The sequence below is a fragment of the Mesoplodon densirostris genome, chromosome 16 (genome assembly GCF_025265405.1).
Source record: "Mesoplodon densirostris isolate mMesDen1 chromosome 16, mMesDen1 primary haplotype, whole genome shotgun sequence".
In the NCBI taxonomy this organism is placed as follows: domain Eukaryota; kingdom Metazoa; phylum Chordata; class Mammalia; order Artiodactyla; family Ziphiidae; genus Mesoplodon; species Mesoplodon densirostris.
The window spans coordinates 16,323,534-16,347,536 of NC_082676.1; the positions used below are offsets into that span (position 1 = coordinate 16,323,534).

Here is a 24,003-nt window from a genome sequence, read left to right on the forward strand (position 1 = left end):
CATATAATGAAATACTGTTCAGCTATAAGAAAGAAGGAAATCTTGCCACTTTCAACAACTTGGATGGACCTTGAGGATACTATGCTAAGTGAAATAAGCCAGACAAAGATAGACAAATAATGAATGGTATCATTTCTATGTGGCATCTAAAAAAAAAAAAAAAAAGGTCAAACTCATAGAAACAGAGTCAGATGTGGGCTGGAGGATGAAGGAATTAGGGAGTGGTTGGTTAATGCATACACACTTTCAGCTATAAGAAGAAAAAGTCTGAGTATCTAATGAAAACATGGTGACTATAGTTTATCACACTGTATTGTGTAATTGAAAATTGCTACGAGAACAGAGCTTAAATGTTCTGAACAACAACAACAACAAAAAAGATAAATGTGAGTTGAGATATCTGTTAATTAACTAGATCGGAGGAATCCTTTCACAATATATAGACATCAAATCATCACGATGTATATTTTAAACATCTTAAGATTTTATATGTCAATTATACCTCAATAAAACCGAAATAAAAATTAACACAGTAACTTAAAAAAAAATCAAGTACATGGGTTACCTTTTGAAACAATATATAGGAGTGTAAGTGATCAGATCATTCCACCCCCAAATATGCCACTTTGGCATAAGGATTACCTCCAGCTGAAGGCACCTGAGAAGTAGACACAGAAAGGTCTCTGCCCTTCGCCTATAAATTTCCCTTTGTGACGGTGTCCCCCATCTCCTCTCTACCAGGAGGGGCAAAAGTGAATCACAGGAGACAACTCTAGATAGACTCTCATCGGTGAGAGGAATCTACAAAACAAACCTTCCTAAAACAACCCTTATCTTCCATTAGTTTCTCCCATATATTTACCTTCCTACAGGCTGCCCCCTAAAAGCCATAAACCCCTTTCCTTTGTCTTATCATTTCTCTACAAATTTAAATTGTATCGCTCTTTGTCAGAATGGTATAAAAGCCTCCATGCCTAGCTGGCCCAATCACTAAACCTAAGAGGTGCGGGGGAAATTTTTCCTTCCCTCCAGGGGGGAAAACAACCTAGTTTTGACGGTATGAATATGGGCGGGGCTGCTCTGTGTGACAGTGAGCTCCGCCCCCCCCCCCGCCCTCCGTGCTCCCAGAACAGATGTTGCTGAGGGATTCTTACAGGAAGAGGTGGGAAATTGAAGCAGAGGGTCTCAAAGATCCGCTCTCCCCCACCTCTGCCACCTAGACAAGGCACACTTAACCACTTAGGGTCAGAAACACCGAGAGAAGCGCAGGGTCCCACGTCTGGGAGGACTCATGCTTGCAGGTCAGAAAGCGAAAAACCCCTCAGCCGCCGGCTAGACCCACTGTTCCTCACGGAACATAAACAAGTGCTCACAGAATAGAAACAAATATCAAACAAGGTCACCCTGTATTTGGAACAAGGCATAGACAAGGCCACTCAGGAACCAAGATATGACTCAACATCCCTCTCTTCTGGCTAACATGAGTGGGTCCTGGTTCTTTTTCAGTGACAACTCTGGCCCTGCTTTAATTATCCTACCTTCTGGATAAAAATTAAGATAGTTATTGAATTGTCTCTGCTTCTTGACTGTGTCCAATTCAAAACTGTTCCCCACTTCCTTAAACCCCTCTTAGAGGTACCCAGCACAGACCCAGATCCTACAATAAGCTCTTCCCACCTCCCTCTTACCAAGATACCTCATGGTTTCTCTTAATGCATTCTCCCTTAACAAACAAGCTAAATAACTCTAATTCATTTTGACTGTGGGCATGTTCCTGGTAGAATTTGATCATGGGCTTTATCACAGTCTTAGCTTTATTCTGCCCAGTCCAACAATACCCAGACAGGGAGAAGCAAGGATTTTAAGGGCTACCTGGAAGGTTCAGTGGTCCTGAAACAACCTGACTTGGGCAAGTAGTTTGGGGGGCAGAAGAGAGAAGGGAATTAGGAAAGCTTGAGTAATTCTTCTTCCTTAGCCATCAACCCTTTCTTTGGCTTTAGGCAAACCATCTCACTTTGGGTCTTTTTCCATTTCTGTACAAGAAAAGATTTGAATCTATTTCTAAGGCGTCTTCCAACCTAACTTTTTTTTTTTTTTTTTTTTTTTATTTTTGGCTGAGTTGGGTCTTCATTTCTGTGCACGGGCTTTCTTCTAGTTGCGGCGAGCAGGGGCTACTCTTTGTTGCGGTGCACGGGCTTCTCACTGTGGTGGCTTCTCTTGTTGTGGAGCACAGGCTCTAGGTGCATAGGCTTCAGTAGTTGTGGCCCGCGGGCTCAGTAGTTGTGGCTCGCGGGCTGTAGAGCACAGGCTCAGTAGTTGTGGCGCACGGGCTCAGTTGCTCCGCGGCATGTGGGATCTTCCCAGACCAGGGCTCAAACCCGTGTCCCCTGCATTGGCAGGCGGATTCTTAACCACTGTGCCAACAGGGAAGCCCCAACCTACCTATTCTAGGATCCAAACTCTACAGGTTCTCACACTCGCAGGTAAATGTTCCCCTACACCAGTTATTTGTAGAACACTGTCATCATTGTTGCCATATCTACATACCACCTGTTCTGTTATGTAAATAATTTTTCAAAATTTTTTCTTTAAATGGACTCAGTTTTTACTTAAATTTACAAAGGAAAATTTACACCACTACTTAAAGGGAAATCAAGTATTGCTTGGTAGAAGTGGAAGAATTTCTACAAACACACATATACACAAACCCTAAAATAATGTTATTTAACTGTAGATGTTGTTACCTTCTGTGAGATTTAGAAGCCTTTGCTCTGCTAAAAAGGGAGATAAGCAAATGTTAGAAAAATGTTAAATACATACCAGTCGCAAACACACTTTCTCTTTAGTTTGAAACAAGACTTTCTCACTCTGCCTTTCAGTGTTACTTAATGTCCTATATATACGTGCATCCTTAGATCCTTTCGGTCACCCCAAATGGTTTATATATCCCACAGTTTTAGGAAACAGTGCCCATCTTTTCTGCTTAACTTGGGCTCATCCTTCAGTTCTTAGACTTAATATAAATACCTCAGATTAAATATAAAGTCCTTCCAGGACTACTCCCTAACTGATTACCTTCTCCTTACATAGTAGGCATTAAATACACTTTTACTGAAAGAATATTTCCTCGTAATACTTCTTCACAGTAATCATCACAATATGCCATGGTGCGTTTCTGTCCATTGTCAGTCTCTTCTTAACTTAGCCGTAAATTCTTGTGCACTTCTGTACCCCAGATCTTGACACAGTGGACTCCCAGGGAATGCAAACGAGATGAAGGAATAAACCCGGCTCTGTTCCTGCAGCCGGTTTAGCCCCGCCTCCTCACCCCAGGCCCGCCGAGGGCGGTGGGCGGGGCCACGCATGACGCAGGCCGCACGTTTCTGGCGTGAGAAACCATCGCGTTTCTGAGGAGACGCCTCAACCAGCAGTTACTACCGCGCTAGGAGCTTCCGCATCGGCCACCTCCATCACCCGCATCACCATGGGAGCTGTGCTGGGCGTCTTCTCCCTCGCCAGCTGGGTGAGTTCGGGGTCTGGTGTCTGCGTCGGTCCTATGGTTTGGGGGAGGGCGATAAGGGCTCCCCAAGCGCAGACCCCTACGGGCCTGGCGCCCGGGGACCGGGGTTTGGGGGTCCTGCCCTGGGCTGCAGAGGGTATCCGGGGGGTCCAGGATAAAATCCGCGATGCCCTACAATGAGGACCAGGCGGTTCGCCTTCTGTGATAGTGGAGGAACGTAAGAGGCCAGCCCTCTATTGTTTACAATTTTGATTGCCCCGCCCCCGCGAGCCGTCCGGCCTCTGGGTTCCTCCGGAGCTGGAATGGGACGGGGGACTGAGCTCGGCTCCCGGGGCCCGGGCTCTCTGGTTCATTTCCAAGCACCTTCTTAAGGTGGCGTCATTTATTTGAGCGGGGATGGGTGGGGCTTGAATAATATTTTTATCCGCTAGCACAGGATTTGCCAAAGCTAGAGTCTGTGGCAGAGGTGAGATTTTAACCGAGGCCTGTCTGCGGTTCTGGCGCAATGGAAAGACGGCCTTGTGGATTATTATTCAGAATTGGAAGTCATGGCCTGAACATTTTAGGACCCTGTACAAGTCATTTCTTTCTGGCTTACCTTAAGATGAGGACAATCACCCCAGCATTCCTCGCCTCAAGAGCTGTTGTGAGGATGAAGTGAATAAATAGGTTGAATCACTTTGTAGATTGTAAACGCCGTATTTTAAAAAAGGAATTTTGGGATCTATGGAAGAGAATATGATGAGTTCACTCATACACTCGCTTCCGAGGAGCCTGATTCCTTAACATCATTTCCTTGTTTCCTAATTCCCCAGCTGACTTAAATGACCAAGGACTCTATCTCAGCTAATGCCACTACTGTTTCTTAGAGACAGAATGTATTTTCCATCCTTTAAGGTTGTTGATCTTAAATGAAAAGGGCAGTTGGTCTTTTAAGGGCCTAGATTGTAGTGGCTTTCCAGTTTTTCAACCTTGACCCAAAGTAAGAAATAAATTTTACGTGCTTGATTTAATACACCCATTTAGACACACGTTTCGTGAAATAATTCTTACCTTTGCCCTCTGCTGTACAATTTTTCTTTTCTATCACATTAAAAAAAAATCCTGGTCAGTTGATTTTCTTTCTTTCTTTCTTTCTTTCTTTTTTTTACACTTTACTAGTGGGTCAAACTCACTGTTTACAAAATAGATTTAGAAAAAAAATAGTTAAGAAGGAAATTAATTAGGGCGTGAATTGATAGTTTGAAACTGGAAACACATTTTGGCTTTGATGTAAAGCTGAGATTTGAATTGATGCCATCAAAGCATTTCTACCTATAAATCACTTCTATATTTTATTGATTCCTTTTGTTCAAGAGGAACAGCAAGGGATTCGGTGTACCAGAGAATAGAATGAGTGAGGGGAAGAATAATAGAAAATGAAGTCAGAAAAGTAAAGGGAGCCAAATCACGTAGATACCCATTGGCCAATTTAAGGACGTTGGCTTTTACTCTTATGTGATTATGGGGATCCATTACAGAAAAGAGGAATGATGTGATCTGACCAGTGTTTTAACAAGGTTGCTGTCTGGAGAACAGATGTTAGAAAAGAAAGGGTAAAGCAGTGTAGGGGAGGAAAAACTTCCATTCTCAATGGGTTAGTGGTTGGGGCCTGTGAATTAAACTGAGAAAAGACAAATCAGCAAGAGAAAAAAAGAGTTCATGTACTTGTGCAACCCACATACATGCAGGGGTTCTTAGTGATGAATAACTCAAAGGGGTGGTTAGAATATAGGGCTTATTATATGCCTAACTTAATTGGGGTTAGGGTTAGGATTGGGTGGGGCAGAAAAGGGCTTCCATGGGAATAACAAATAGGTTTCTTTAGGAAAGACAAATGGGTTTTTAGGAGAACAAACAGGAGATAAGAAAGTTTGTGATAGTACTTGTTTCTGTGGGTGCAGAGGTCTTTTTATCTTCTTCATGGCCATAAAACTTCCTTGGAGAGAGAGAATTTATGGCATTTGCTGCTTTCGGTCAGATGAGAGAAGCTCTGAGAAGGCATTTTCTTCTGCTTCTTTTGAGTCTCACATGTCTTCATCTGAAAATAATTTTTATACTAAGGGTTCTGAATGGGTTGCTATAGCAGCGAGACAGGAGCTATTGCATTTAATCCAGGTGAGGGATGATAGTAGTGGCTTGGACCAGTGTGATAGCTGAGGATGCTATGAAAGTGGCCAGATTCTGGATACATTTTGAGGAAAGAGCTGATGTGCTGACAAATGGAATGACGGTTTTGGAAAAAGAGAAAGCATGGAGGATGACTCCAAGGTTTTTGGCCTTGGAGGAAGAGTATGGCAACAGAGCATGGCAACAGGCAACAGTCACATACTCTTCCTTTGGCAACAGGAACAGTATGTGACTCACCTGGGTCCTTGGACTCTTATCAATAGAAATTGATAAGAGGCCAGAGGAGAATTTCAGCCAAGCAAGAGAGAGAAAAAACAAGTAACAGATGGGGGAACTGGTTCCTTAAATGGGATATGGGTAGGGGAGAATCAGTGGGTTGAGCAAGAGGTGTGGCTTAGGTAATCTGCTCTCCCCCTTGGTGGGGCTCTGTACAGGGATGATGCACAGTACCCTGCTATTGCTCTGCGCACCTCAGAAGTGGCAGTTGGTTTGTGGCTTTTTTGTATCTTATCGTTCATGTGTGCAGTTATTTTGAGTCCCTTATAGTTTCTTTGTGTTCTGTTGCTCAAGGGTTAGTCCAGGTGCAAGCACTCAGGTAAAGGGTCCCAGGTTCCAGCCTATCTCAAATAGAGTTGTTTACTGAGAGGGGGAAGTGACATAACATGTAGTAGGACAAGTTTGTTCCACAGATTGAGTACCTACTGTGTAAAGGTGCAAGAGATATAACACTAGGTGGGGCCCCTCAAGGTACAAGATATAAACAAGTAAGTAGGTATATTGGTTTGCCAGGGCCTCATAACAAAGTACCACAGAATGGGTGACTTAAATTACAGAAATTTATTGTCTCATGGTTTTAGAGGCTAGAAGTCTGAGATTAAGGTGTCAGCAGGGTTGGTTCCCTCTGAGGGTGGTGAGGTAGACTCTGTTCCAGGCCTCTTCCCTAGTTCCTGGGGGTTTGGTAGCAATATTTGTTGTTCCTTGCTTTATCAGTCTCTGCCTTCATCTTCACATGGTGTTCTCCCTGTGATGCATGTCTGTGTCCAGATTTCTCCTTTTTATGACATCAGCCATGTTTGATTAGGGGCCCATTCTTCTCCAGTATAACATCATTTTACCCAATTACATCTGCAGCAACCCTGTTTCCAAACAAGGTCACATGCTGAGGTACTGGGGATTAGGACTTAAACATACGAATTTTGGAGGACACAATTCAACCTATAGCAAACAGTAGGCAACTATCATTAGTTTATTTAATTGGCTGGGGGGGAAAAATAGCTAAAGGGAGTCAGGAGTGTGAGAGTACAGACAAAATAAACCCAAAGCAATTAGTGTCATTGTTTTCAAGTGTAAAATGTCTGTATTTCTGTCTGCGACCAGATACAGACTTCTATTACAGTCTTTTGACCCAGATTGTAGTTAAGAATTGGGGATGAGGCTGGGTGGTCAATTCCCCATGGCTGTTTTGATTATGGATATTAACGGTTACCTTGATATACGGAGCCCCTGCTATGAAAGGCATTGTGCTAGGTGCTATGTATTCCTGACATTATCTCATAAAAGATTATTACTGGGACCATACTGTAAAACCAGAATCCCCCAGCGTTGCATTTGCTGCTTCTGCTGATGATTCTGAACTAGCCTATCCTTGTAATGTGACTTCATAACGTCATCTATCAAAGCAATTCAGGTGGTTTCCTAATCAAGCATATAGAAGAATGACTCAGAGTATGTCCTCTCATCTGGAATGCTCATTAGGAGAATTTAGCCGACCAAAGATCCAGGTTACATTTTTTTTTTAATTGAGGTAAAATTCACATTACCTAAAATTAACTATTTTAAAGTGACATTTAGTATATTCACAGTGTTGGGCTATCATCACACCTGTCTGATTCCAGAACATTTTCATCACCCCAAAGACAAACTCGATTTCTGTTTAGCAGTCTACTCTCTTCTCTCCACTCCCTCCAGCCTCTGGAAACCACTAATCTGCTTTCTATCTCTGGATTTACCTATTCTGGATATTTCATATGAATGAAATCATACAATATGTGACCTTTTGTGTCTGGCTTCTTTCACTTAGCATGATGTTTTCTAGGTTCACCTATGTTGTACCAGCTATCGGTACTTCATTTTTATGGCCAAATAACATTCCATTTTGTGGGTATACCACATTTTACTTATCCATTCATCAGTTGATGGACATTTGGGTTGTTTCTGCCTTTTGACAATTGTAGATGGTGCTGCTTTGAACATTCATATACAAGTTTGAATACCTGTTTCAGTTTTTTTGGGTGTATATGTAAGAGTGGAGTTACTGGGCCATATGATAATTCTATGTTTGACTTTGAGGAATCTCCAGGTTACTCTTTTTTTGTTTTTTTTTTTTAATTTATTTATTTATTTTTGGCTGTGTTGGGTCTTCATTGCTGTGCGTGGGCTTTCTTTAGTTGCGGTGAGCAGGGCTACTCTTCGTTGTGTGCGGGCTTCTCATTACGGTGGCTTCTCTTGGTGTAGAGCACAGGCTCTAGGCACATGGGCTTCAGTAACTGTGGCACGTGGGCTCAGTAGTTGTGGCTACTCTTTTTTTTTTAAGTTGGCCTATTTTTATTAATTAATTTATTTTGGGCTGTGTTGGGTTTTCGTTTCTGTGCAAGGGCTTTCTCTAGTTGTGGCAAGCGGGGGCCACTCTTCATCTGTCGTGGCCTCTCTTGTTGCAGAGCACAGGCTCCAGACGCGCAGGCTCAGTAGTTGTGGCTCATTGTGGCTCATGTAGAGCATGGGCTCTAGGCACATGGGCTTCAGTAGTTGTGGCAGGTGGGCTCAGTAGTTGTGGCTTGTGGGCTCTAGAGCGCAGGCTCAGCAGTTGTGGCTCATGGGCTTAGTTGCTCCGCAGCATGTGGGATCTTCCCAGACCAAGGCTTGAACTCCAGGTTACTCTTGAATGGAGTTGAGTGCCTCTTGCTTTCATTATTTATAAGGGTTTCCATGTAATGTTGCCTTATGCTGTAATATCAGATTTGGTAGCTAGGATTCCCAGAAAACAGCAAGTGGAGTTAGTTTCTATTTTTCTCAGTATTAAGATATATTGTTTTTAAATAAAATATGCTGTCTGTGAGAACATAACCAACATTTATTGGGCTTTTACTATGTTTTAGGCACTGTGTTGAGTGCTCATTTAATATAGCAGTGTCTGAGGGAGGAAGATTCTGTTATTGAGTTTAATTTACAGATGGAGAAATAAGCTTACATTATGTAACTTGTTGAGGTAAAGTGGCAGAAATAATATCAGATCCAGAGCCCATGCTTTTAACCACTTCCTCCCAGCTGTAGTTCTCAGTTAAAACTCTCAAAGCCTGGTTTGCCTCATCTTCTGTTCTGGATGTCACAAAGGAGTCCACTGAAGGAGGTCTCAAGTGGGGATGATGTGCTTATTACAGGTTCCATGCCTTTGCGGTGGTGCATCATGTTTGCTGTGTAGTTGCTGTCCCAACAGTAAGAATTCCACTGTGACTCGCCTCATCTATGCTTTCATCCTCTTCCTGGGCACTATTGTATGTTGTATCATGTTTCACGAAGGGATGGAAACTCAGCTGAAGAGGGTAAGTAGAAGTAACCGTAACCTTATTTAACGTAGTGGTTTTTATTATTTTTATATTTTGCAGAGTTTTAGTTGTAATTAGTATTTATTTCCTCACTGTTGTGAAAGTCAAGTTCGTTGGATTTGTTGGGATTTTAAATTTTGGTTATAGTCAAGACACAGAGTATAAAGGTATCAGTCTTTTCCCAGAGTAAAGGTAGTCAGAATGAACATCTTTAGTCTAATAGCTTTGGAAAAGATATGAAAAGAGTGGCCCTAAAACTTTATCTTTTCTTGTATGTTTAGTTTTAAACATTTAAACTAGACTAGCCCTTCACCTTCGGAAGGAGTGGGTTGTAGCATGAAAACTCATAGGAAAATGGGAGATAACCTCATCCACAGATAAGGGCCAAAAAGAGAGCACTCAGGACTTCCCTGGTAGTCCAGTGGTTAAGAATCCGCCTTCCAATGCAGGGGACGCGGGTTTGATCCCTGGTTGGGGAAGTAAGATCCCACATGCCATGGAGCAACTAAGCCCGCGGGCTGCAAAAAGAGCCCGCACGCTGCAATGAAAGATCCCATGTGCTGCAACTAAGAGCCAGTGCAGCCAATAAATAAATAAATAAAATATTAAAAACAAAAGAGAGAGAGAGCACTTGCCTTTTATTTTCAAAATGCAACTTGTTTATACTATTTGGTGACAAGATTGTAAGTGAATTGGAAGGCAAAGAGAAAAGTCCCACAGGAGAGTCTTGCAGTTGTTTAAGTGGTCAGTTTTAAAAATCCAGGCTTTCCTTTCCTATTGTGGAATAGAATCTCTCTTTAAATGTGGATATTCCCATAACATTAAAATTGCTTTTTCCAGATTCCTGGATTCTGTGATGAAGGACTTAAAACCAAGGTGGCTGATACAATCATGGATAAAGATTGTGATGTGCTGGTTCGTTATAAAGCCGTATATCGTATCAACTTTGCCTTGGCCGTCTTTTTCTTTGCCTTCTTTCTGCTCATGTTAAAAGTGAAAACGAGTAAAGATCCCAGAGCAGCGATACACAATGGGTTTGTAGGAATTATTTATTATTAACTTGTTATGTTATGATGTGCATCCTCAGCAGTTAATGTTGCCATTTTGATGAAAGCAGTAGAGTATGTAAATCAGTGGCCCAGATGTATTTCCGACCTACCATACATGGGAAGTTGTTTCAATGTCATTTTCAGTTAGAGCCCTGCAGCATGGAAGAGGTACAGTGGACAAAGAGAATCTTGTCTTTTTCCTGTATTTTTAAAAAATACCTTTGCTTAAAGTGCCTAGATTTTTATGGAACACCTATGAAACAGTTCAAGCATTGTACTAAGCACTACACACACACACACACATTTTTTCTTTCTATTGTTAAAAGAGAAACATTTACCTGATATATTTAAACAGTATACAGAAAGATAAATAGTGAATATATTTGGGCCACTGATTCACGTATTCTGTCGCTTCCCATTCCTGATCCCCGGTTCCCCTTTACAGAGAGGTTAAATAAATTGCCTGAGATGTCTCAGCTAGTGAGGGTTGGAGCTAGGATTGAAACTCAAGTCTGTCCAGCTCCAAAGCTGCTTTCTTTACACTCTGCCATACAAGGCAGTCTTTAAAGATTGACTGAAAGTCAGGTTTGGTCCTGGCTTTGCCAGTGACGAACTGTGTGATTGTGGGCAAGGCATTTATGTCCAATCGCCTGACGTGCAGCAAGCCAACCTGAGATGCTGAGGTTTGCAGCAGAGACGGGAAGACAGACCTCAGATCTGCCTCCCCGAAGGCGAGAGGCTTTAGATATTTATGGGATAGAGAAGCAGAGTAGTCTTAGGTTTGGGGAAAGGGAATTGGACAAGGACCAAGGACATCAAAAGGATCATTCATTTTTGGCGCTGACATCAAAAGCGTTATTCATTGCACATCTGTGCAGGCCCTGTTTTAGGGTCAGTGGTCCCAACCAGTCTTAGGCAGCTTGAACTGGACAAAAACTAACTCCCAGTTTCTGAAAAACAGCTTAAGCCCCCGTTACTATAGTGACCCATAAGTCAGAGGCACGTTATCTATAGGGGTAGTTAAAAAAGAGTCTTGTGGTATATTATCTAGGCTATATGAAGGTTGGAGAGTATGAAATTTGAAAAAAAAAATTACGATGAGCCTTTTGAAGGCAAGGCTGCAAGCGGGGGCGGTTCTTTAACCAGCTGTTCCCTTAGCACTGTTCTGTAAGGCAAGCTCAAGAATTTCTGTTAGGCACCAGTGTCTGTTAACTATGGGGCACGGTTTCAGGATGAGTTTTTTAACACTATGGGGCATGGTTTTACCATGTTGTAAAAGAAGGATTCGGTGATTCACTTCCCCCAGATCTAAGTTGATTGCTTTATATTTAGCTAACATTGTTAGTTTATGCTCCAGAATTCTAGAAAACTTCCTATCTTTAAGTGCTAAAAGTAGGGAAATACTAAATAACATGTTTCTTTCTTGTGAATGTGCATGATTTGGTCTTTGTGCTAACATTTGTCCTTAAATTGTGTGAAGTATTGAGTGAAGTAGTTTCATGTCAAATGAAGAAATAAGCCTAATCATGTTGGAAGTGGCTAGTGCTTTATTTTTGCATGTTAGAAATTCATTTTTCTCAGTGTAAGGGCAAAAATTAGCATTTCATAAATGCGCTTTTATATTTTAATAGGTTTTGGTTCTTCAAAATTGCTGCCATTGTTGGTATCATGGTTGGATCTTTCTATATCCCTGGGGGCCACTTCACCACAGGTATGGTTCACTATTAGGGGGGTCAATTATAATATATACAAACTCTACAAATGATTGTGTTAAAGCTACATTTTCATTACTGATTTTTGAAGAACTGGTAATTAAATGAGATGGTGTCCAATTACCATGACTTGGTACTAATATTAAGATATTAATTGATTGATTAAAGCTGGGAGGCATTCAGCCCACTTCTCAGCTGTTCTGGAACCATATGTTCGTTTGCCAATAGTTTCTCTTCTCACTTGGCAATACCAAGTTAATCAGGAGAGCTTGTCAACGTAAGGACTTGTAACCATGTGTTCCACTATTCCTGTCTTAACCTGCTTCCTTATCGTGACATCTGTGGATTTCCACTGTGATGTTTATCCCTGTAAGTAAAGGGAAAGGCTTATATCTTTTCCATTGGGAATGTCAGGCCCTAGGCTCCCCTTGGCACAAGCTAGAACAAGTTTTAAAAGGTCTGAAACCCAACAGAACACTTCTCAGAGAATGCCTTTGACTTTGGAATTGCAATAATCTTGCTGTACTGCTGGAGACAATGTCTTTATTACCTCTCTATTATTTGAATTGAAATCTTTTTAGAATGTTGGACAGTAACATTCTGAAATGTTGCTCCTTTGGTGAAGAGTAACTGTGCTTTTGGTTTGTAGCCTGGTTTTTTATTGGCATGGTGGGGGCTGCCTTCTTCATCCTCATCCAGCTGGTGCTGTTGGTGGACTTTGCTCACTCTTGGAATGAATCATGGGTAAATCGAATGGAAGAGGGGAACCCAAGGTGCTGGTATGCGGGTAGGTATCTAAACCCCTGTGAGAGCCATACTGCATTATGCTACGTTAAATAGGGTGAAAATTGGTCCCCGTTAGTATAAGAGTTTGTTATGATTGTGGGCATTCATGTTTGTTTTCTTTTTTCTAGCTTTACTGTCTGTCACAAGCATGTTTTATATCCTGTCAATCATCTCTGTCGTATTGCTCTACACATACTACACCAAACCAGATGGCTGCACAGAAAACAAGTTCTTCATCAGTTTTAATCTGATCCTTTGCATTGTGGTTTCTATTATGTCAATCCATCCAAAAATTCAGGTATGGTTGTGATTTCTGCTTCTTCCTCCTGTGAAGGATTTTTAATTAACGCTAAACTTGAAACCTAGGTAACCTGTTGTACGAATTTATGTCCAAGTTTATCTACTTAAACATTTTTCTACTTCAACACGATAAAGTCTTCTTAATTATAACTTAATCACTCTAAAATGTGCCATTGAGGGCCAGTAAATGAATAATTTCCCTATTATTTAAGGAAAAGAACTATGTAACTTGAGAATTTATCATTCTTATAAAATTGTTTATATCATGAGAATGATTCTTAGGAATCTTTAGCAAAGATATTTTAGGGGAATTCAACTAGAAAAAATAATTGATTTTAATATTTAAAACACAACTCATGCTCCTGAGTTTCCTCATTTAAATACAATATTTTTAAAATTCAGATATGAATTTAGGTATGAAAAGAACATCTAGACATCACCTCTCCTTTTTTAAAAAAAAAATTTATTTATTTATGGCTGCGTTGGGTCTTTGTCGCTGGGCGCGGGCTTTCTCTAGTTGCAGTGAGCAGGGGGCTACTCTTCGTTGCGGTGCGCGGACTTCTCATTGCGGTGGCTTCTCTTGTTGCGGAGCACTGGCTCTAGGCATGTGGGCTTCAGTCGTTGTGGCTCGCGGGCTCTAGAGTGCAGGCTCAGTAGTTGTGGCGCACGGGCTTAGTTGCTCCGCGGCATGTGGGATCTTCCCGGACCAGGGCTCGAACCCGTGTCCCCTGCATTGGCAGGCAGATTCTTAACCACTGCGCCACCAGGGAAGCCCACCTCTCCTTTTAAAAGTGAGAAAACCGAAGTTCCAGAGAGGTGATGGGTCACCAAGCTAGCCAGTGGCAAAGCTTAGCTTAGATTTCACTATACCAAGGAACTAGTAGTAAATCTAAGCCTTTGTATGATATACAGGAATTTCCAGGATTATGAAATGCCTGAGAACCAGTAGTACATGCCTCCTCTTTCTTGGTTCTTTTTCAAGCTAACTCAAAACTGAAAGGTTACTTGTCATCTTTCAACTGTCAAGCAGAATTGAAAGGTTCTCAGTTAATAACAATTCAGTGGGTCCCAGGAAGTATGCTGGGTTTTAGAAATTCAGCCCTTGCAATTCCTATGGCATTGTTTTCTTTTTGATTCTGTAGGAACACCAGCCTCGTTCTGGCCTCCTGCAGTCCTCTATCATCACCCTCTACACCATGTACCTCACATGGTCAGCCATGTCCAATGAACCTGGTAAGGGAGTTTTAATAACGCATTCATTTGATGAAAAGAAAGTAAGAAATGAGAATTTCCCTGGAAGCCCAGTGGTTAGGATTCCATGCTTTCACTTCTGTGGCTCTGGGTTTGATCCCTGGTCGGCAAGCTAAGATCCCACAAGGCGCTCCACGCAGACTGAAAAAAAAGAAAAAGAAAAAAGAAAGTAAGAAATTACTCCTTTGGTGGGCGCAGAAACTAGAGCTGGAGCAAATGTCAGACAAACAAATGAACAGACAAAAAACTTCACTTAAATGTACAGTGTCCACGGTATTTACCTTTCAGGTTTTATTCTCCATGTCTATTCATAGCTATTCAGAGCTGACAGCCTAAAGGACCACAGTCCTTTATATAGTCCAGGCTTTTCCCTGGACTAAGTCAAACTAGTTAAGAGCTGAACAAGGCAACATTGTTTTGGCCCTTTGTAGAATTACTTTAATTGAGTGTTACTTTGGTGGTACAGGCTCTAGAAGAAACAGCTGCAGGAAATCTCCTTTTGTTGATCTTATGGGATTGTTTCTCAGTGGGGGTATTTTATGGACTCCTTTTCAAGGAAAACCATTATTTCAGACCATTCAGTGATGACTCAACTTATTTTTATTGTATTCCTGTGTAACTATGTAGAAACAAAACTAGGGATAAACTCCTTGTGCTTTTTTTTTTTTTTTTTTTTTTTTTTGCTAACCAGGCCAAGTTTATTGAATCTAACCTTATTTTGCAAACAAATTAGTCTTTTTATTTTAACTTTTTATTTTATATTGGAGTATAGTTGATTAACAGGGTTGTGATAGTTTCAGGTGTATAGCAAAGTGATTCAGTTATACATTTTCCCATTTAGGTTGTTATATAATATTGAGCAGAGTGTCCTGTGCCGTACAGTAGGTCATTGTTGGTCATCCATTTTAAATATAGCAGTATGTACATGTCAGTCCCAACCTCCCTAACTATCCCTTCCCCCCACCCTTCCCCCCTGGTAACCATAAGTTTGTTCTCTAAGTCTGTGTAAACTCCTTGTGCTTTAAGCACAACTATAGAGCCAAAAAGACTTGCCAGTTAAATTTCAAACCCAGTGAAATCAAGATTGACATTTATGATATTTGACAAATACTTTGTTGTTGTAGTTTCATTTCTTTTTTTCTAAAACTAAGTCTCTGGTTGCAACACAGATGCGTTACTGACTGCCCAGCTGCAGGTTCTTTGAAGTGTAGCATTCCCATGTTTTAAATCACAAATGAGTGACGTCTAGCACACCCCTCAAATCCTTTTGGACCAAGATGAGTTATACCGAAAGATATAAACAATTTCTCATTTTCAGATCATTCCTGCAACCCTGGCCTATTGAGCATCATTATGCACATGACCTCACCAACCTTGGCTCCTGCAAATGCAACTGCTCTTGTCCCTACTCCGGCTGCACCATCGCAGAGTGGGCCTTCTCTGAATAAAGAGAACTTTATTGGGCTGGTCGTCTTTGTTCTCTCCCTTTTGTATTCTAGGTAAGTTAAAAAGTACTTAGGACAAGATTCTTATGAACGTTAGTAATAGAGTGAAGAAGCTATTTTGCTTTCAAAAAACAGTGAGAAGAATTACAAAAATTTAACTCTTATTAAAGTCATTGACTTGCTTCAGTTACCCTGCTGTGTACATTTCTTTAAGTTCAGTAAATCCTCTCATCAAATAATTCCTCCCAGGCTTACTAAGAGATACAGTTCTCCTTTGTATAGGAGGATAAAGCCCTTACCTGACCCTAGATTAGCTAGAATAGTGGCTCTGAAAATTGGTTGGCTTATCTTTTCTTAAAACAATCTTTATTTTCTGATCACTGTAAATAACATTTAAACAACTACAGAATTTTATACATGAAATGTTAGTCTGTAGTTAATCCAGGACACCAGATATAACCTATGTTAGCAGTGTTCACTCATTCTCCCACCCATTTTTATTGATATTGTCTGTATAAGTGTATGTTACTTTAATAATTTTAAAATATGAAATAATAAAAATGGGCAAGGATATATTTATATAAATTAATAGCTTAAGTGAGAACAGTAGGAAATGAAATGGTCCTCCCTCTAAATTTACCTCTTCTATGATTAACATTTTGCTACATATCATTTCAGGCTTTTTTCCTTTGCTTATACTTACTGTCTATTGACCTATCTGTATCTATGTAATTATGCATATTTTTATAAATAGTTACATACATAATTTTATTTATATCACTTGATATCTAATTTTTAAAAAATAAATTGGGAGCGGGCTTCCCTGGTGGCACAGTGGTTGAGAGTCCGCCTGCTGATGCAGGGGACACGGGTTCGTGCCCCGGTTCGGGAAGATCCCACATGCCACGGAGCGGCTGGGCCCATGAGCCATGGCCGCTGAGCCTGCACGTCCGGAGCCTGTGCTCCGCAACGGGAGAGGCCACAACGGTGAGAGGCCCGCATACCGCAAAAATAAATAAATAAATTGGGAGCATTCTATAGAACAGTATATATACTGTTCTGAAATACCTATGAATTTGTCATAATTTGGACAGCTTTGTACATAATGTGTAGATTTATCCTTTTTTTTTTCTTTTTTTTTTTTTTTTTTTTTTTTTTTTGCGGTACATGGGCCTCTCACTGTTGTGGCCTCTCCCGTTGTGGAGCACAGGCTCCGGACGCGCAGGCTCAGCAGCCACGGCTCACGGGCCCAGCCACTCCGCGGCATGTGGGATCTTCCCGGACCGGGGCACGAACCCGTGTCCTCTGCATCGGCAGGCGGACTCTCAACCAGTGCGCCACCAGGGAAGCCCCTTTTTTCTTTTTTTAATGATTGCTTAAAATATGGGTTGGCAAATAACAGCCCTTTGGGCTGGCTTCCTCTTTTTTTTTTTTTTTTTTTTGTGGTACGCGGGCCTTTCACTGTTGTGGTCTCTCCCGTTGCGGAGCACAGACTCCGGACGCGCAGGCCCAGCGGCCATGGCTCATGGGCCCAGCCGCTCCGTGGCATGTGGGATCCTCCCGGACCGGGGCACAAACCCGTGTCCCCTGCATCGGCAGGCGGACTCTCAACCACTGCGCCACCAGGGAAGCCCCTAGGCTGGCTTCCTGTTTTTGTAAATAAAGTTTTATTGGCATACAGCTATGTTCATTTGTTTTCATACTGTCTGTGACTGTTTTTGATTATTTTCCCTTGATTCTTGATCTTGGGGACAAAGCTTTTAGTCTTTCACTATTAAGTATGATGTTAACCCTGACTTTTTGATAGATGCCCTTTATCAGTTTGAGGAAGTTTTTCTCTATTTCTGTTTTGAGTTTTTATCATGAAAAAAATATGTAGATTTTTGTCAAATGCTTTTTCAATGTCTGTTGAGATGTTCATGTGGGTTTTGTCCTTTATTTGTATGTACTTTTTTATTCAGTCATTTAACAAACTTTTAGTGAGTATCTGCTGTGTACTAGAAATGCATAGATGACTAAGGTCATTGTTGTCAAAAAGTTCTATGAATAGCAAGGAAGACAGGAACAGTAAGTGACGAGTAAGGAGCTGTGGGAATTTAATCCAGCCTAGTGATAGGGCGATGCCAGGGAAGACCTCCTAGAGGGCTCAGCATGATCAGAGAATTTAAAGGGTGATTAAGTTAGCTGGGAGAAGGTGGGCAGTGCATTCCAAGCAAAGGAGAGAGGTACTTGTGAAGTCCTGGAAACAGACATTGAGAGCATAGTATGTTTTGGGAAACTCCTAGGCAGTTAAACCCTCAAATTGTAACTGATGAGAGTACTGTCTCTGTCTTGTGATGACAGGCAGCAGTTCAGAACTTTAAGCAAACCCTTCAGAAGCCCTTCGGTCCCCAAAGCAGGAGCAGTTCAGAAATAACCTTCATGTGTATAGCCCAGTGACAGCATTTTGTCTTCATGGCCCCTTTCTTTCTTTTTTTTTTTTTTTTTTTTTTGCGGTACGCGGGCCTCTCACTGCTGTGGCCCCTCCCGTTGCGGAGCACAGGCTCCGGACGCGCAGGCTCAGCGGCCATGGCTCACGGACCCAGCCGCTCCGTGGCATGTGGGATCTTCCCGGACCGGGGCATGAACCCGTGTCCCCTGCATCGGCAGGCGGACTCTCAACCACTGCGCCACCAGGGAAGCCCAATGGCCCCTTTCTGACTTACCTTCTTGGGGTCACTCTCCAGCATCCGCAATGCCAGCAATAGCCAAGTAAGTAAGCTGACCCTGTCAGGAAGTGACAGCGTGATCCTCCGTGATACGACTGCCAACGGCGCCAGTGATGAGGACGATGGACGGCCTCGGCGGGCTGTGGACAACGAGCGAGAGGGCGTGCAGTACAACTACTCCATATTCCACCTCATGCTCTGCTCGGCTTCCTTGTACATCATGATGACCCTGACCAACTGGTACAGGTAGGAGGCAGAGAGAGAGAGAATCGAGGGAAAAACACTTAGCCCCTCGGGGTTGCCTATAGAGTCTCTATCCATTGTCCTGACTTCAGAATCCCCTTTCTTTACCCTTATAATGAAGTTGTGTTCAGTGCTCTTTTCTGAAATACTTTTGACTTTTTCTCCTCTTGCATTTGAAATCCAGTTGGAATTCTTACAGTGAAAATCATGGGAAGCCCTTCCAAACTTGAGTTACTTGAGAGAGAAAATCATGACATTAAGTGAGCTGACTTGTCTTTGTTCCCTGATTTTTCTCTGTCTAGAGATGTCCGTATAGAGTATTCTGATCAAAGTAATCATGTGGTAAGGAAGGAGAGTTTCAGGGAGGTCATTTCAATCTAGACTTTGACCAATATGTAGAAGAGCCAGATGCTCCTGAAGAACTTTTTGCAAGGAGTAGTCACGGTTCTTCATGAAGAAGCAAGAAGATAAAAGCTGCTTTGAGAGGCAGAGTCCCCTGTTCATAAAAACTAAAAATCACAGCTTTCTCAAGTCTCTTCTAGAAACTTACTAGGGAGTCATGTCAGTCGAATTTCACTGGAGCATTTCTTAGCTTTTGCTGAGGGGCTGCTGAATGCTGATATTAGGCTCCTTTACCTACCTCTCTGCTGTTTTCTTAGCCCTGATGCAAACTTCCAGACCATGACCAGCAAGTGGCCAGCTGTGTGGGTCAAGATCAGTTCCAGCTGGGTCTGCCTCCTCCTCTACGTCTGGACCCTTGTGGCTCCGCTCGTCCTCACTGGTCGAGACTTCAGCTGAAGCTTTGAGTGCCAAGGACACCACTGAAATTCATAAAGGTCTCCTTTGCTGAAAGCTCACATCCCTTTTACTTCTGCTTTAACTAATATATTAAGCAAACTCTCTGCAAATAAGACTATATCCAGGTTTATATCAGAGGGCAAGAGTGAATGATGCTTGATGCAGGATCAGAACTTTTAGTTTATATCTATATTATGTTTATTTGTAAGGATATAGAGTAAAGGGAACGTTTGGCCTTTTAAAGTGAACTACAGCTGTGCTGTGAAGAGAGTTCTTTATTAAGACTTGTAGGTTCCTACAACTTTGATTTAACGTGTAAGACAGAAAAATGTTGGATATTTGAGGCCGTCGTTAATATATTTCTGTTGCAAAATCTTTAAAAAGCATAGTAATTATAATAATGCATTTCTATGACAGTTTTCTTCTGTGAAAGTCTTGTGTGAAACAAGCCCTTTGTTCAGTGCTTAAACTCATAGTGCTTGGGGAGAGGAGTACATGTGTGGGTCTTGCCCCAGAAGAGGGGTTGCTGGTATGGCTACTGTTTCTGTATCTTGAGTTTTTTCATTTACTTTGTTTTATACTACAGCCTTGATGCTGCTTGATTTAAGCCTGTGGCTTTGCCAGAAATGTTAATTTCAGTTAAATGCTTTGTAGGTTTGGTTAAACTGAAGATTCACTTGGGAAAACCGTGCAACTTTAGTCTATGTAATTATCTTGTTATGAGTATGTAAAAGTATAATGCATGTGAATTTATTATATTGCACTATAAAGGTATTTGATTAAAATAGAAAGACAAGCTTTTAAGGCCCTTTCTTTAACAGCTTTTATCAGTTAGCAGCCATTCTATGTTTTTCTTTTTTTTTGGACATATGGACAGTCAGGTTTATAAATCATCTTGCAGAATGCTCCTGTTTCTTCTAAAACTTAAGGTCTGGCTGGTGAGTAAAGTCTTGGACTCATTTGGAAATGGTACTAAATATCTTTTCTGGGCAAGACACTTGGGTAGACGAGAGAGAAGGTCAGCGCTGTCGGGAAGCTTCTTCGGGAGAGGTAGCACACAGGGCGGTAGAACAGGACAGTTCACTCAGGGAAGATTTACTGAGCGTTCTGTACCAGGCCCCGTCAGGTTCTGGGATGCACCTTGAAATGTGACAAACAGCGGCTCTGCCATCTTGGACTTAGAGTTTCGAGTAGGGTATAATGAGCTGACAGGTAGTACAACGTGTTGTGATTAGTGCAGTGATTTAGGAATTGCAGAGAACTCAAAGTAGAGGTGCTAGGTTGGGGTGTCTGTCATGGTAGGCTTCTTGGAAAAAGTGTTGTCTAAGCCAAGAAATGTTAGGAGTTAGCTAATAAAAGAGAAATGGGGAAGGGGAATGGCATTGCTGAAGGGTAGACTAAACGGTATGTTAAGGGTAGAGAGATAAAAAAAAAAACATGTTCAATGAAGCTGTAAAGGGGAGAAGTGGGCAGGGACTAGGTCACGAAGGGCTTTGTAAACCACACTGAAGAGTTTGGACCTCATGCGAGGGCAACTGGGAACATATTCACATATTCCGAGTGACGTGGACGAATGATGTCTTCAGTCACTGTGGCTGATATATGGAGAATGGATTTAGGGACATGAGGCCAGGGGCAGTCCATATAATAAGATTTGAAACAAAGTCAAAGTGAGGATGGAGAGAAACTGACAGCTGAGAGCTACTGAGTAATTAAAAATTTTAACTCGGCAATTGATTAGCTGTGGGGGAGAGGTAGATTCCTGAGTGATGCTGGTTTAATCACCTGAGTGTATGGTGGTTCCGTTTGTATGGTGAGAAAAACCGGAAGGGGAGGAACAATTTGCGCTAGAAGAAAGATGGGAGGTGGTCCCTCAAGATGGCTAAGAGTCAGACTGTTCAGGTTTGCAAACAAGCTTTGTCATTTTCTACCAGTCAGACTGGTCAGTTAATACTTACTGAGTATATACTATGCTTTATGACCTTGGGCAAATGACAAGCTGTCTGAGCCTCAGTGTTTCCTTTGTTTGAAAGTTTATCTTAGTACAAGATTGTTTAGGGAGTAAAACTACTTTGCAAAGTGCTTAACCCATTTTAAGCACCATCTGGTGGTAGCTGCTAATCTCCGTGTGGGCTAATATGAGACTGGACAATAGTCAAAGGTCAGAGATATTCAGCCATAATCTGGTGGAGGTTAGATTTGAGGTGTTCTTACAGAATTAAACAGATGAGATGTAGAGGGGACAGTCTCAGTTGAGCTGTAGGTGAGGGGTCAGGAAACAGGGCTTGATATGAAGTGTTGGAACCGCCACCATTTAAACCAGTACCTTATGCCGTGGTTCAGAGATAAAGTTGCCAGGGATTTGGGGGGCAGTTCGGGGAGGTGTAGCCCCTTACTTTGCCATTGAAAAGCAATCACCTCATTTTCCTTAAAGCAGGGCCAGCCAGATTAAGACTTAAAGGTCCTGAACTTCCAGAACATTACCGTGTACCATCCCCCACCTTATGTCCTTTAAGGTAAAAGCAATACTAAACTGTAAAGTAAATGTAACAAAGTCCAATAAAGGTTTTATTTTTTTCTCATGACGATAACTTTGATATTAATTTGAAATAACAAATTCTCTTTAAAAACTAGAGGGCAGTGTCCCTGCTTTGCTTGGTTACACCCTAAGAATAAGTTAAAGTTGGCCTGTTGATAGGACACCCAGTAGTTTACTCAAGACTCAAGTGAATTACACACGTTGAGTGCTGAATTATACACATGCATAAAAAATGTCAGTATTTTCGGTAAGCCCAGGATTATACTATAAAGCAAGGGAGTATTGAATCCTCAGACCTCATGGTGTTATCCCATTCCAGAAGAGTCACCTGGTGTCTTATCACCATGAACAGTCCTCTCTGTCCCCCACTATTGCAGATTGGGGTCCCTGGCTTTGAGGTCAGCAGTGTGCTCTAGGAACTCATCAAAGGCAACATCCGTGGCTGCCAATTACATGCTTAGAGCTGGGAGAAAGCTTATAGGCCCTTGTTGGATTTCCCTGTCTGGGTTGCTCTTGCTAGGTACTCAGTTGGATGGGAAATAAAACTCTTGACAACCAAAGATACTCCCAAAGAATGGCCATAGACCTGGTTTTCAGTGCTTTTTGATGTTCTGGACCAAACCATGACTGACGCCTAATTTAAACCAGGAGAGCTTTTTCGTCCATTCCAAGTCCCTGCTTGATTATATTTTTCTTTTTACACAGTCAAGCTAAAGTGAGTATTCAGTAATGTGAGTCATGCATTTGTTCTCTGTGGATTGATGGCAGGTGCCAGGCTTATGCTTATTAATGGGAGCTGCTGTTCATCTCTTTACACTTGTGTGTTTGTCTATCCATCCTGTTACCTAGGAGCCCAAATCAGGCAGCCTACTGTGGTCTCCTAATTACCGCCGAATGACTCAAGCCACGTGATGCCTTTAGCCTCAGGTGAAGAAAAATGAGAGCTACCCCAAAACAGCAACATGTACCAAGCAATGAACAGACATTATCTACAGCCCTGTAAGGTGGTGATGGTTCTCCCCCTTTTTCTTTTCTTTTTGCAGTACGCGGGCCTCTCACTGCTGTGGCCTCTCCCGTTGTGGAGCACAGGCTCTGGACGCGCAGGCTCAGCGGCCACGGCTCACAGGCCTAGCCGCTCCGCGGCATGTGGGATCCTCCCAGACCGGGGCACAAACCCGCGTCCCCTGCATCGGCAGGTGGACTCCCAACCACTGCGCCACCAGGGAAGCCCGGTTCTCCCCCTTTTATAGATCAAACCAAGGTCTAGAGAAGTTAGTGTCTTGCCCACAGGTACTTAGTAAGGGGCAAAGCAGAGAAACAAACCCAGGGCTTGATTTTTTCCAATTAGACCCCAATTTCCCTTGGCCCATAAGGATGTAGAAGACAAGATAAACTAGAGACTGCCTAGAGACATGTAGGGGAGCCAGCTGGCTCTCTAAACGCATCACTAATGAAGGAAAGTGAGTAGCTCCCTGAAGGCAATAACTGCTATCTTACTGGGTCACTGTATCCCAAGGTACTGGCACCTTATCAGATTAGAGAGTGAACATTTGGTTAAAAAAAATTTTTTTCCAGAAAAGTAGTGCCCTAAAGGATTTTATTACTCACCAGCTTTAAATGCAATAACATGAAACATCTGGGGCCACTGATTATACAGAAGTGCTGAACCAGTACTGTGAGGAGTGGGTGCTGGGAAAACTAAGGTATTTTACAAGAGAAACCAGAAGTGCTGACTCATAACATGGAAAACCACTCCTGTGGCTTGTAAAGTACCTAAATTGATCCTTTTAACACTGTTGTGAGGTAAAAAGGATTGGAGCCATTAGCTCCATTTTTCCAGATGTGAGAAACAGACTAAGTTCCTTAGAGAACGCTGACCTG

General features: G+C 42.1%; 2 protein-coding genes across 2 annotated transcripts in view; one reads left to right on the forward strand and one right to left on the reverse strand.

Annotated features, from left to right (window-relative positions):
* Nucleotides 1-3,373: 3,373 nt before the first annotated feature.
* Nucleotides 3,374-22,168, forward strand: SERINC3 (serine incorporator 3). The gene is made up of 10 exons (XM_060079497.1): nucleotides 3,374-3,523; nucleotides 9,127-9,288; nucleotides 10,132-10,325; nucleotides 11,972-12,051; nucleotides 12,702-12,839; nucleotides 12,967-13,136; nucleotides 14,281-14,371; nucleotides 15,708-15,888; nucleotides 18,561-18,788; nucleotides 19,445-22,168. Exons 1-10 carry the CDS (start codon nucleotides 3,485-3,487, stop codon nucleotides 19,581-19,583), a joined length of 1,422 nt encoding a protein of 473 aa, XP_059935480.1. The 5' UTR covers nucleotides 3,374-3,484; the 3' UTR covers nucleotides 19,584-22,168.
* Nucleotides 13,620-24,003, reverse strand: part of TTPAL (alpha tocopherol transfer protein like) — a 28,524-nt gene continuing 18,140 nt past the window's right edge. Inside the window, exon 5 of the mRNA XM_060079500.1 lies at nucleotides 13,620-14,530. Within this exon, the coding sequence (XP_059935483.1) occupies nucleotides 14,447-14,530 (84 nt within the window). The 3' untranslated portion in view covers nucleotides 13,620-14,446. The remainder of the gene's footprint in view (nucleotides 14,531-24,003) is intronic.